Source organism: Sprattus sprattus (genome assembly GCF_963457725.1).
Source record: "Sprattus sprattus genome assembly, chromosome: 10".
NCBI classification, from domain to species: Eukaryota; Metazoa; Chordata; class Actinopteri; order Clupeiformes; family Clupeidae; genus Sprattus; species Sprattus sprattus.
In genome coordinates, this window is record NC_137908.1 from 9,146,265 (window position 1) to 9,159,662 (window position 13,398).

Genomic DNA, 13,398 nt, shown 5'->3' on the forward strand with positions numbered 1-13,398 from the left:
AAATATTCATGTGCTTCTGTACTGCTGAGACATGCAGGATACAATCTGTTGTCAGACTCATTTTCCATGCAGTGTGTGTGTGTGTGTGTGTGTGTGTATGTGTTGCAGACGAGTCAGACATGACAGTGCCAAGTTGCGTCATTGTTTTTCTACTTCTCACTTTCAGGTGCAGATTGAACTGGGCCAGATCGACCTACTTTCAGGCGTGACAGAATGGTGAGTGCTATGCTCTGGTACACCAGCCACACCAGATGGTTCGATCAGACTGCTGGTCATGGTTTGTGTCTAACACACACACACATTGTCTCCACCTCCACACAGGTTTGACCTGGGGGAAGAGCAGTGAAGCGGTACACTTCGGCACCTTCAAATCAAGCCTGCTGTCCAAATTTCTGTGTTATACAATCAGGGCACCTTATATCACCAACGCCTCCCTTCTTTCCTCACTCGTCACCATGTTGTTTTGTTTGCGACACTTATCTAAATCTGTGGGTACTTCTCTCATATATTTCAAAGTCTAGTTAAGAAACAAGGCATGCTAATGGATGTCGCTGCAGTTGGTAGTAAAAGCTGTTGCAGTTTTAGGACATAAAGTAGTGCAAATTCTATTTATGAAAATAAGTGTTAATGAGAGTGAAATTAGTTATTAGTAGGAAGTTATGGCAAAGGGAGATAGCTACTAATGAAGGTTGCATAGACTTAGGAATGTTTTATATCCTAATCCTAAGAATATCGCCAGAATGGATGGAAGGGTAAGGTTGGCTTTATGGTTTTGAAATGTTTTCATATCTTATCACGTTTGTGTACTTATGCATGAAGTATGAAGTATTTTTAAGGTTCAGAGAAAATGAATGCAGTGCATCAAGTCAGTCACATTAGGGGACTGTCATAAAAATTGAGAAACTGCTGGTATATCATGGACCACTGGTCTAGTCCACATGATATTTGTGTAATTTATAAGATGTATTGGTGACCAGCAGATTTATTTGAAAATAGTTTTAATGACACCAGTATTTTAGTGGAATAGTGTATCAAACCCTTAAGGCTGCAATTTTGAAGTAGTGATACTTATGCAATACGGATACTTATGTAATACGTATCAAGTGTCATAGATCTACTATCTGCCTTAATTGTAAACATATTCAGCACTGATCTGCCAAAGGCTTTAGTTTACACTGAGAGTTGGCGTGACTAGTGTTTTTCTTCGACGACCACTCATGGTGCCATCTGTGGCAGTAGCATCCTTAAGTATGCCAGTATTTGGTAGAATTGCTTCAAACTGTAAGTCAAATGTCTCTGCTATTCAGTATTCAGTGGTTAGTTAAAGTCAACTCTCCCTCAGGCTTTTGTGTCTCCATCTAGGACAGTTTGTCTTAAATAATGCATTTAGTGGAATGCCTCAAATACTTCTATTACCAAACATTAGGTTTTAATGCATTTTTGCTTAGCTAGACTAACAGACCAAATTTAAGTGTGCTTCAACCTTGGCACATAATAATATCAGGTATATCTGCCAATGGCCAATCACTGTTAATGTCTCAGTAAAAATGCCCCTTTAGCAAGGGGAATGGACCAAGTATTCACATCCATATTGAGTGACTTGGTAGGAAAATGGGATTTTGTTTCTCTCTACAAATTGCACGACTTATCATTGAAATGTTCCAGCCAGAGGCACCATTTTTCTCCATTGAATACTTTGCACTGTACTGTTACATTTTCTGTTCGAGTGTCTTGTTTATCTTTAAAGTTTTTTCTGGTAATATTTTATTGATTGAATTTGTGTTGCTGCTTTTAAGGTCATTTTGCAATGTGCAATGTCTGCCTAAATAGATTCACCGTTTTGCCTTCAGTTTTTGTGTGCATTTTTTTATTCAGTGTCTGCATGAGTGTATTTATTTGTTAGCTTACTTACTAATCGTTAACATAACACAAAAGCAAGACAGCCAGGCTGTGTAGCTCATTTTATTTTTCACAATGTAATTATCCATTACGGAATTCAACTTACTTGTGGCCAACACATGCTTCAGCTGTACACCTGCTAAAAACAGAACCACATGCTCACACAACTTTTATGTATTAAAGTTGTCAAATAAAATGTTTTTTTTTGCACATCCTCAACTTGTCTGTTGCCTGGCTATGTATAATGATGTCACAGTTCCTTTCATGAATAAAATTAAGTTTTTGCTTTACCCCCAGGGGAAAGAAAAAGAAGTGATCGTCTTTGTGTCAACACACTTAATACAACATGAGAATACTTAACACCTTTGAATTAATACCTTTGTCGCTCAGAACTCCATTGCGCTATTTTAAACATTACAAGCAATGCCAGTGATGACTGTCCTACAAAACATGAAATCATACAAATACACATGTGGGTATGAAAAGGCTGCATCTTTATTGTAAGTGGACAAGGTGAAATTCACCAGATTTTAATTATATTTCATATCAGACAAAGCTTTCTTTGTATTTCCCTGCAATCAGCTATGTAACACAGAGAGTAAAAACAATCTTATTCTTTTCCTGACGGAACAAACGTTACATGGCTGCAGTTTCCTCGCAATTTGTGAAACTGGACATGTGAAACTGCAAGACCAAATGTCACCCATCTGCAAGTCTTCCATTTTACCGTAATACAACTGCAAGTGCATGTCATTGTCTTTGCTTAGTACAGATATATGCATTTTACAAAGGCAAAATTATTGTTTAATAAGGTTGAATCATTTTCGGCCAGGCGACAACCATCTGCTGTAATCTGGATGTGCATGATGGTTGATACTTCGTCCTCCATTCACTGGCGATCTTTCCACACAGCTACAAACCAGAGTCTTATGTAAGGCTGAAATCATAGAAACAAATGACCACCTCAAAAAGGGATACAATACACTTAGCACACACTATCAATGTAGGCTTGCACAATATTGAGACGAGTGGATCATTTTCCCAACCGTTATATAATGTCAAAACGCACACCCCGTCACTGTGGTCCATATTTTTTAAAACCACACATTACAAACAGCAGGCTTAACAACGCTAGCGGTCAAAAGTGCTTACCTGTCAATAAGGGAGTCCCTCATGGTGGTGGCGATAGCGCTGGGCTGTGTCTCGCTAAGTCTGAAGACGCTCTCGATGACCGACAGCTCTGTGCTCGTGGTGTCCAGCCCGCAGAACGCACACCAATCATTCACCACCATACCGCCAGCTATGACCTCACTACCCCGGTTAACTGTCCCTGCCTGCAGAAGGAAGACCATGTTAAGAGAGTTTGTTATTGAAACAGATAGATTAAAAGTACAAGTCAATGGATATCTAGATTTATGCACACACATCTGGCTTCAAAGTGGAAGTGCTTTGCGGGTTTTGTGTGAAGTTTAGAGGGAGGAAATGTTACCATAGTAGCTATGGTGGGATGTGAGGAAGCTATATTTATTTATCAACAGAACAAGTCTTTTTGAGAGGAAGTAAAAAATACATTGACTTTCACTTTTCAAAGTTGCTCAGAATTGATGATAGCATGGCTGAAATTAGTGTGTTAAGCTCACAGCACTAAATAAGCTTACATGCTTTCACTGGAGGGCATGCTTTTGTTAAGAGTCGTGAAAATGTAATTTTGTCTTCAAAGACATGTTCAAAATGTCCCTCTTCATGCTTGCACTGGAGATAGGAGGCCAACACATGTAACTGTAATGGACATCTATGACCATTTTCAAGTGTATTGAGAAGTGCATGTCCAAATCTTCAAACACTTTCAAGTTAACATGGCACCCTAAATAAAGAACAACCTCTCTAACTGGGGGGTTAATAAAAAATGTAAATGATAATTGGCCTTAGTTCAATTTCATAGAAAACTATACAGTGTCAGCAAACATAGACACCTCCATTTTGAGATTGACTAAAGCAATGACGGGCTGCTATGTGGTGATTGCAGCGTTAAGTCTAGCCACGTCCATCCTCATACCAGGAGTGCACATTTTAATGAAGAAAAGTTTCACTGTGAAAGACATCAGAGTCAAGTAGAAAGTTGTCAAGACTGTCTTAAATTAGATTTCAAACTATGCCTATGCAACGTTTATAATAATTAAATTACTGCTTCAAGAGAAATTAATTTAGTCCAATGAATATGCTCCCTGATGGGAACGACTGATTGGGAATAGACTTCAATACTGCTGATAAAACTCACCACCAGAGGCACTTGGAGAAGAGATGAGAGCTCATCTTGGTCTTCTATTGATGTCTTGGGATGCACAAGACCGCCCTGGTTACTGAACGCACAGTAGCTGCCCACGAGGACTTGCTCAGCTATGGTCTGACGAAACACCTCCACCTTCAGACTGTCTGCCAGAATCTCCTCAGTCTCCTACTCAGAAAAAAAAAAGAGAGAACATTTTCAATACAGTTACTCTTGGGTGTGGAATTCTATCAACACAGATTACATATATGTCTTGTCACAGTAGGGGCGACCTGGGTCAAACATAATCTCTCATTTAAAGGTTATTTACTGCTTCAGTGACTCAAAACACACAATTTTAAGACTGACAATTTACAGCCCATTTTTGTCAGTTGTCTTTACTGGACTTGGTTGTAAAGTTTAGCTACTTGTTGTTTATCAAAAAAATGCTACATTTTAATGTACAAAGCAGGTTCATTACGTGAATTCAAGCAAGTTGGTAAGATGTCAGGGATGCAACACTGTTTTGGTTTAGTTATCTCACCCTGTCTAGATCCGGATGGACCAGTGCAACATAATCATTGCAGGCAATAACATTGCCCAGTGCAGAGAGACGCTCCTCAACCCGCTGGATCTTCACTGTATCTGGGAGGCAATTCCTTATGTGCTGCAGTTCCTGGTCCGTCGTGTTACTTGGAACCATAAGACCATGACGATTTCCTAAATAATAAAAGGAAAGTTTTGTTGTTAGGGTGTCATAACACAAATTACGCAAAATTGGGAAAAAAATATATATATCCAATCACAAACAAAATTCCTTTCTTTCTGGTGCTGATGGCAACACTACATAGTCATGACAGAGGGGAGAGTTTAAATTGAATGTAATCTTCTGTAACTCATTGAAGATCATTACAACAGCATTGATTATGTAACATTGTGACCGCATTGTGATACCCCTTTTTGCTACCCTTTGAACAAGCATCTCAGCCACAAGACTACACCAGGACTCTAATTCATAGTTTACTTACCAACACACATTCTTCCAATGATACGACATCCTGCTATAGAAGCATGAACAACAGGTATAGTTTCAGACAACTCCCCTTCAAAGACGCTGAAACAAAACAATGTTTCAAAGTTAGTATCTTTCACTAATAATAGACACTAGGCAGTTAACAGCACCTGACTTCACAGGTAATGTTACGTAAAATTGTTAAATCAACATTGATATGGGTAGGAACGGATCAATTAAATTACAGTTCCCACAAAGATGCCATTCAGCTGGCATTTGTTATGAGCTAAAGACGATAATAACATCAAGCTCATTCATAAACTTACCTGTAAAAGTTTTCTGATCCGCCAATAGCAACGAGACAGTATGTGTTTGTGAGCTTAGCAAAGCAGCCGATCTCGTTGTTCTTCTCAAAAGCTGCTCTTACGGCCATGTTGAAGTATCAGGTCGAAAAGTATTTTTCTTAAACCTGAGACAGGAGACAGTATTTACATAAATCAACGTGCAATGTACATATTTGTAAACTGGGTTATCTTGGTAGCGTATAGCGTCATACCAAAGTTAACTTCGACATGCAATTTTACAGGGTACCATTAGCTAACGTGAATTGCTTGGTTGCGTTGAATAAGTCCAAAGGACTTCACACTTTTCTTGTCCAGTGTAATTGACACACCCTTCAAGATAGCCAACTCTATTTCGGAGGTAACAAGTTAGCTAACTGGTTAAATGTTACTCATTCTGTAAAGGTAGCAAGCTCGGTAGCAAAAGAGCTAACGTTGGCTAGTTCATGCATACTGAACTACAAAGCATCTCAGCGCTTACTTATACTTAAACAGGATCTAGATGACACTGCGCAACGTTTAACTATTTAACATATGTCTGGTTCTTTCCACAAACAAGGAACCTGTATCTTAAATAAATATATAGTTACCAGTAGCTGAAATAGCTTTACCCCAGGCGTGGACTACGAACCCACGTGTGTAGTTCCGGTAGAGCGTCAATGCGTTGTGACGTTTAGGTACATATACCGATGAGGGTCATTTTCTAATTATCTTCGCGGAAATAATTTCGTGTTGAAATGTGCACCTTGCTTCATAACCATCGAAATAATAAAGCTTAGTCATCACGTCATGTAGCATTGACGTTTAATCTGTAAGGAACTTTATTTAGATCGCTTCCGAATGCATGAGAGCAATCGTCTAGATTACTTCGTATCATCTACGAATTCTGCGTTGTACATCTCCACGGACAGACTTGAGTGAGAATGTGTATCTGTTATTTTGGTATAGGTCAGGAGGCCTGTTTCAACATTTGACAACCGCTGCACTCAATTGTCAAAGGTGAGCAATTGGGTGGACTGGCATGTGTAACGAATAGAAGTGCATTTCTCTCCCTCTTCTTTTCTCCTATAACCTGCATAGCAACTATGCGCACAATTCACGCACAGTAGATTTGTGAGCCAACCATTCTAAGGCTCAGTGTGACGTCTTATTTGTTGACACTTTCATTAGCTAGCCACCTGTGAAACGTCATTGCAGCAGAGGCATCACCACCCACCAACGTGGCCACGTTTTCTGCCTAGAAACACCAACGGCTAATCGGAACAGCGAGACCGAAGAATCCCGTGGGCTGGTACCAACGTGGGGTGATTTTTTTTCATGCCAAGTAGGTAGCATATACCTTTAGTTATTTGTGCACCAACCGTCCACACTAATCCCCCTCGTGCGTGTCATCTCTGTAAACAAAACACACTTGCCTCAATGCAGAATGGTTAGCTAGCACACAACCTTGAAGTTAACTTATCGTAAATTGTCCAGCTGAGACAGCGATAGTAGCAAGAGTAGCCTAACAGTCTGATTTTTGCTAACTTTAATGTTTCGATTTCTGCTACAGATCGTAACATGCATGCTGTTTTTGTAACGTTATAGGATGTGCAGGGGTGATAGGGTATGCAGCAGCCCAGAAACAGTGCAAATACACCCCACAAGAGGGCAACAAAAATAAGGTGTACAGCCTAACACAACCCATAGAGCAGATGACACTGGGACAGATCTGTCACCAGTTCTGTGGGGACCTTAAGGCTCCGTCTGTCAAGTAGATTTGAAATAGGTTGTGGCACGACTGCCCCACCATGTTTTAACAGTCTTATTTCAGTATAATGTCTGCTGTGTCACCTCTGAAAAAAACAGCAATGTCTTGGGCACCAAGGCCTCTGGTTGTTTGCACAGAGATTTCACAGTCATTTGCCCTTCCATTCACCCTCTACTTAAAAAAAAGACATTAAGTGTTGGTGTATTTGGTCTGTGTTTGATGCAGAAATGGGGGGTGGACAGAGCCTAGAGGAGACTGGACAGCTGGACGACGTTGGACTCTCTGGTCACCGCATCCAAGAATCCAACACGGATGCCCGCGCAGATGCTGAAACCGATCCTAACCCAGATGGGCCTGCCAGCGAGCTCCCCCAGTGCAGGATGGGGGCAAAGAGCGTGGATGACATGCGCTTCATGATCTCATGCACTAACTGGTACTAAGGGGCGATGATGGGTGGCAAAGCATTTTTAAAACAGGCATGCACACCCAAATCTTGGCTTTGATGCCGCATGCTCGGGGGATGTAAGAGTTGTTGAAGTGCTCACCTCAGCACTTCACGATTTAGTCCAATTTAGATCGGGGGGAAAAACACAAGACCGGCTAAGGGAAGTGGCCGTGCTGCATGTGGGAAGCTCATGTGCAGTGTTAAATGCACTGTTATTACAGGCCAGGCTTGTACCTCTGCTACTCAGAAGTCCACCGCATGCAAAAATAAACCTCTTTGCTGTGGCTTGCACACTTTGCTGCCTGGGTTTCACCAGAGTTGGCATATAGTAGGCTTTGTTCATCACATATGGTTAAAAACAATGCTTGTCATATTTAAGAGGAAAGAAATATGCACCCATTAGACTGTTTGAAAGTATTGATCATTGAGGTGAGAAAGATCCTGAGGGCACTGTGCACCGGAACATCATTCTGTGTTCTTTATGATCTGGCATGCTATTTAAGTTGCATACTTTTGGCCTTTCACGATATTATGGGAATCATAAATCATGAGACTTACTTATTAACACTAATTTTCTTCTTGAACAGTGTAAGAGTCATTGCAAAGCTTTTTAAACCTTTTATTGACATTTCTTTGTTAATAGAACATGGTGATATTGTTAGATATACAGTGTGGAACTGTTGAATGAAAGTTATATATATAAAAAAACAATGTTTACTTTTATGTAATTAAAAGTGTTTCTTTTGTAAATAAAGCTTAAATAATATGGTGTGTAAAAACATATTGTGATAACCATTATCCATTTCTGAGATTGATAAAACAGATCAGACAGCAAAAGAAAAATACAAAAGATCAGACTTTTCAAAAGTCTCAGGTTTTTATATTTACACAATCATTTATTAGGGGGAACGATCAACTCACAGTTGTCTTGGAACTGTATTTCTTTTTCTTAAAAAAAATCACTGATTTGTGTGTCGTATTTTGAAAACAGACAGTTTGATATTCACCTCTTTTGATCAGTCAGAAAATAACCAAAAAGAAAATATGTACACAAAATACATTGTAAAACATCATGAAAACAAGAAACAAAAGTGAACATCCTCTTTAAAGCTATGTTAGATAAAATCTCACTTGATCCTCAGTTTAAGAACTTTAATACAATTTTTAACTTTAAAAGTCTGGACTACCTCTGATATGTTTTTTCCTATTCTCATGTAAAAAGAACTCTAGAAACAAAAGGCAACAACAGGCAAGATACAGGTGACTGTTGTCTTTAGCCACCATAATTCTTATAGTAGGCAAACCCAAGGACCCTTCATTCTCCCAACCAGTAGAAAATGGTATCGTATATGATTAAGAGAATTAAGAGAAATGTAAAAGGAAGATGGACCAGCCCCATCTATCCCCCAACTTCTAACTGTGTACATACTTTGCATCAATATCTTCAATAAATATATGCCATATTATTTTTGTCATAATGCTACTGTAAGAACCCCTCATGACACTCCCTACGTATATCTTTCCATACTAATCCATGTCTGATACACAGTAAACACTGTTAAACTTTATGTCTGGACAAATTAGATGAAATAATGTATATTTACACATACAGTGGTTTATAGCCTGTTAATCCTGATAAAATCTTAGTCAGGTATGCACACACATAATGATGAAATCAATGAACCTAATCAGTTCCTGGAACACTTATATTTCATTGTCCACAAGAAATGTCTCTTGTAATGGCTTGCAGAAAATGATGAATGAGATTTAATTAGCTCTCACCACCATTACAAATGGGATCTAACGACCCGAAAGCCATGGAGACTAAACAAGGCTGTGCCTGATTTTCTCAACCAAAGAATAATATTGTCAATATCTCTGCTCCATTCAAGGATGCAGAAAAGTAAGGTGTTAACATTTAGGAGTAAGAATACACCATTAGAAAAAAAAATCAATCTCAGCATCACATTTTAGCACCAGTAGGTTCAATTATGAATTTCCAGGACTATCCTTTCATAGAAAAACTGTCTGTTGGTTTGAAGTAGTAGTACAGTGGCATGGCCTTGTATTGAAGGATCTCCACTGACTCCACCTCTAGAAACGGAGGGACCATATTGAAAGTTCTACCAATAACAATGACTGCAAGAAATCAATCTGTAGGATTTGTGATGAACAAATGTCTTGTATGTGGACGCATGTGTACAATGAGCATCATTTTGTCCGTATCCTAGGTTCAAAACACATTTCAAATGCACTATTAGTACTATAACTTGATGTAGTATACCGCACGTTTAGACAGATTTTGACCATTGGCAGAGATCCAAGAGGCTAAAAAGGAAATATAGAGGGCCCTGTGGATGACTACACAAGCAATCCAGACAGAGAGTTTGTCTCAAGTTGATGAGAGATGAGGAGATGAGAGAATGTTACCATTCCCATATGGGCACACACACTTAAAAGTCTGCTCTGACACTGTACCACTTCTCAGTCGACCACCAAGCTGCTCAAAATAAAGGGGAACTTATAGCTGAAAATCGACCAAGACTGATACACACACCTGCCTGTAGAATATGATGCATAATGAATGAACACAATATGCAGAAGAACTTAATGATACATAATATAAATGATAAGAGATAATGTTGATTCCAAACCTCAAAGAACAGATGTCCAGCTCCTGGTTGTAGAAATTACAGAGGGAATTGAAAGATATAAATAGAGCAGGCCATAGCAAATTTTAAGACAAGGCACAGTGTCTTAAAAAGGTATCAGCAGAAGCTGCTAAGGCAGACAGAGATGCAAAAATCAAAGAAACTGTCTGTTTCTGAGGATATTTCAGGATAGAGAACATTTTGGAAGACAGCAGCTAACAGCAACTACAGTAAGTGAAACAAACTGCACATGTGTTTCCATTCCAGAACTCCTCAATAAATGAACGGAAACTATGCTCAGAACCACAAACAACAGACAAGTGATAGACATTCAGATTTCTCAGAGACTTATCAAAAGACCAGGATGTATGAGCTTTGTAGACATGTACCATGTACCAGACACACCAGAACTTCTGGCATACAATGAGGAGTGAGGAACACAGAGCAGCAACAAAGTACACTAAGAATGAATAACACGGAATCGAACCTGGGTACTGACCCTTTCTTGAGACAAAGGATTATCAAACACAAGCCAAATAGTAGCCTGCACTGACTGTTGACTTGCTGAGAGGTGTACATGATATGGGCACTAATTGCTTCCTGTGGGATATAGAAGTTTAATTGGTCTCCACTGCAACTGAGTATAAATACTTTGCTTGTTTGACACGTAGCTGATTTAATCAGCAAGGAGAGGAGGGGAACTGAAATTAAAGGTAGGGGAAGGGGGTGGGGGGGGGTGCCTATCTATCAACGAGGACATTTTGTATGCCAAATGCACTGAGATATATTTGCTAAACTTAGCTTTTATAAATGAGCAGGCAAATGTCACTGGTGCTAATGATAAAGGGATGGCAGCTCACAGTGACACAGTGAAATCAACTGTCATTATATGCATACATACCCAGTGCAGGATTATTTGAGGGCATCATTAGCATTTAAGAAGAGTAAAGGGAGATATCAAGACTGCTCCAAAAAGAGGTTTCTCTGGAAGATGTTTCTCTTGAATCAGGCTCTACAGCATCAAGACCACTAGACTAAACCACAAAGTTGCTAAACCAGTAATGGCTTAAAAATACAGAAAGAGCCTTATCCCATTAGGTAAAAATTCAAAATTTGGATATTCAAGCAATAAAATCACTATGTCATAAAACATTCTGGATACTCCTCAAAGGGGGATAACCCCAAAGCAGCTCACTGAGGGTTCTGCCACAGTAAGGAAAATTAATGTAGGATCGTTCTTTAGAAGCATGGTATGAACAAAATGCGAATAGGGACACAAGCCTTAAATGCGGCTTAAAACTTTCCTCTACTACAGTACATGTCTTCATATTCACATCCATTTGACAACTCCAGAGTTCTATGGCACCACCACATACATTGATGATCCTACTTTTTTCACTATTCAAACATCCTATCACAATCTTCCTATATGTTAGAAATAGAATTGGACCGAGGTCAGTGTTTCAGTAGTCATGGCTAAGTTGGAGAGGATAATTATGTTGTCTTGGGTCACGCAAAATAAGAGAGGTGACTGTGATAGTGAGGCTAATATGAGCTCTGCCGACATTACGGTACCACAGCAAAACCACACAAAGCCATAAAAGCACTTAAAAGGCATGATAGATAAGGGAAAAGAAGAAACGTCACAGAAGTGGTCAAAATGCAAACTCCTTAGTCACACCCAGTCAAAGCTCTGTTCAGTATTGTTGCATCAACCTAAATGCATTGCGTATGTAAATAACATGTCATCCAATGTGTGGACAGTTGTGTGTTGCCACAAGAAATCATTAGTGGAAGGTGATAAAAGCCTTCCGTAGCTCTGCTATGATCATTGCATGTCTGCACTGAGTAATAAACATTACAATTAATAAATGATTCAGTGTGGGGAAAAAGCATCTTCAAAGTGAGCCCGAACCATTTAAAGGCAAATAAATGGAGTATGGTGGAGAATCCTGTTATTCTCTCAGCAGGGAATTCTGGAGCCCGATCCCCGATGGACAGTTCTGTCAGACATAAACAGCAGAGACCCATGTTTGATCTCAGTGCCTTGCGTATGCATTAACTACAGGGCACATCATCTGTGCTAAAAATTATCCGATGCATAGTGCACCACCTCATTCGTCTACAACACAGTGCCCATCTTCGTGTTTTGCATGAGGAAGAGGACTGGGCATGAAGCTTACCATTGTATTCGGCAATAGTAAAGTGTACTGTTTCTAACCAGTGCCTCATTTCTCAAAAACATATTTGCACCAGGGCCAACTTAGAGTTTTCTATCTCTGAAAATCATACCCACATAGCAATCTTTACCACATAGTGCTAATGAGGAGTCTGTCCTTGCAAGCTAGCTGGGGGTAAATCTGACTTCATTTATTTTTTGCGTCTCTTGTTTTGTTTTTCAGTCTTTTTTCTTTTTCAGACTGAAATGTCAATGTGGATTGCTGTTGCGTGCCTTCATACGTGGGGAAATAGGAAATCAAAGGGAAAAATGGTCTTATTGTCTCTCTCCTCCTGAGCGCTTGTTTCAGTGAGTGTGACGCAACGCATGCTGCAATTATTTACTGTTACACTGGAAATACCTTAATAGGAAATAGATGTGGTTTGCCTGAATGTTACAGAGCCATTCCAATGCTGTAACACTGTAACAATAAGTAATTACAGTAGACGTTCGATTTACATTAGTTACATAGGAAATCAGAGCACTGACATTTATTATCAGAAAAGAGGCAAATAAATAAATAAAAAGATATAAATTGGTAGACTTTCAGTGATTAAAAACTTCCAAGTGATCTCAAGGCAGAGGAGTCTGAGTGTGTGTGGGGTCAGAGTTCGCAGGCAGCCTGACCCCTGTCCACTGGCCAGTGTGCACGACTGTACCAGTGCTGTGCAGGAGAAGTCGGGTGAACAGAGAGCAAACCATAAAAATGTCTTTCAGCCTTAACTCAAGGTCACTCCGTAAAATGAAAAATCTTAAAACTGTTCCACAGAAATCCTTGAATTTTTAAAACTCGTTTGTCACCCTCTTTTTTTCCTA

At 39.5% G+C, this 13,398-nt stretch overlaps 2 protein-coding genes across 5 annotated transcripts in view; one reads left to right on the plus strand and one right to left on the minus strand.

The window, feature by feature from the left end:
* The window catches only part of esyt1b (extended synaptotagmin-like protein 1b), a 28,669-nt gene extending 26,383 nt beyond the window's left edge, over positions 1 to 2,286 (plus strand). For all 3 annotated transcript variants that reach the window (XM_080846824.1, XM_080846822.1, XM_080846823.1), the window contains exons 51-52: positions 167 to 216; positions 322 to 2,286. In XM_080846824.1, the coding sequence (XP_080702950.1) occupies positions 167 to 216; positions 322 to 346 (75 nt within the window). In that variant the 3' untranslated portion in view covers positions 347 to 2,286. The remainder of the gene's footprint in view (positions 1 to 166; positions 217 to 321) is intronic.
* An 88-nt stretch (positions 2,287 to 2,374) lies between these two features.
* Positions 2,375 to 6,174, minus strand: eif6 (eukaryotic translation initiation factor 6). Of its 2 annotated transcripts, none has more exons than XM_080846206.1 (7): positions 6,109 to 6,174; positions 5,504 to 5,646; positions 5,194 to 5,279; positions 4,710 to 4,885; positions 4,178 to 4,354; positions 3,052 to 3,233; positions 2,375 to 2,836 (listed from the first exon to the last, which is right to left on the minus strand). In XM_080846206.1, exons 2-7 carry the CDS (start codon positions 5,608 to 5,610, stop codon positions 2,827 to 2,829), a joined length of 738 nt encoding a protein of 245 aa, XP_080702332.1. In that variant the 5' UTR covers positions 5,611 to 5,646; positions 6,109 to 6,174; the 3' UTR covers positions 2,375 to 2,826. The 2 variants fall into 2 exon arrangements, with proteins under 2 accessions (XP_080702332.1, XP_080702333.1); XM_080846207.1 differs by having other exon boundaries at positions 6,130 to 6,146.
* Between the last annotated feature and the right edge of the window lie 7,224 nt (positions 6,175 to 13,398).

Bases quoted from the DNA above. Each gene is read 5' to 3' on its own strand.
- eif6 (XM_080846206.1), bottom strand. From the start codon at position 5,610: ATGGCCGTAAGAGCAGCTTTTGAGAAGAACAACGAGATCGGCTGCTTT. The intron at 4,355-4,709 runs GTGAGATAACTA...TTTTCTGAGTAG, and splicing joins TCCATCCGGATCTAGACAGG to GAGACTGAGGAGATTCTGGC. The intron at 3,234-4,177 runs GTGAGTTTTATC...TTCCTTCTGCAG, and splicing joins TTCTCCAAGTGCCTCTGGTG to GCAGGGACAGTTAACCGGGG.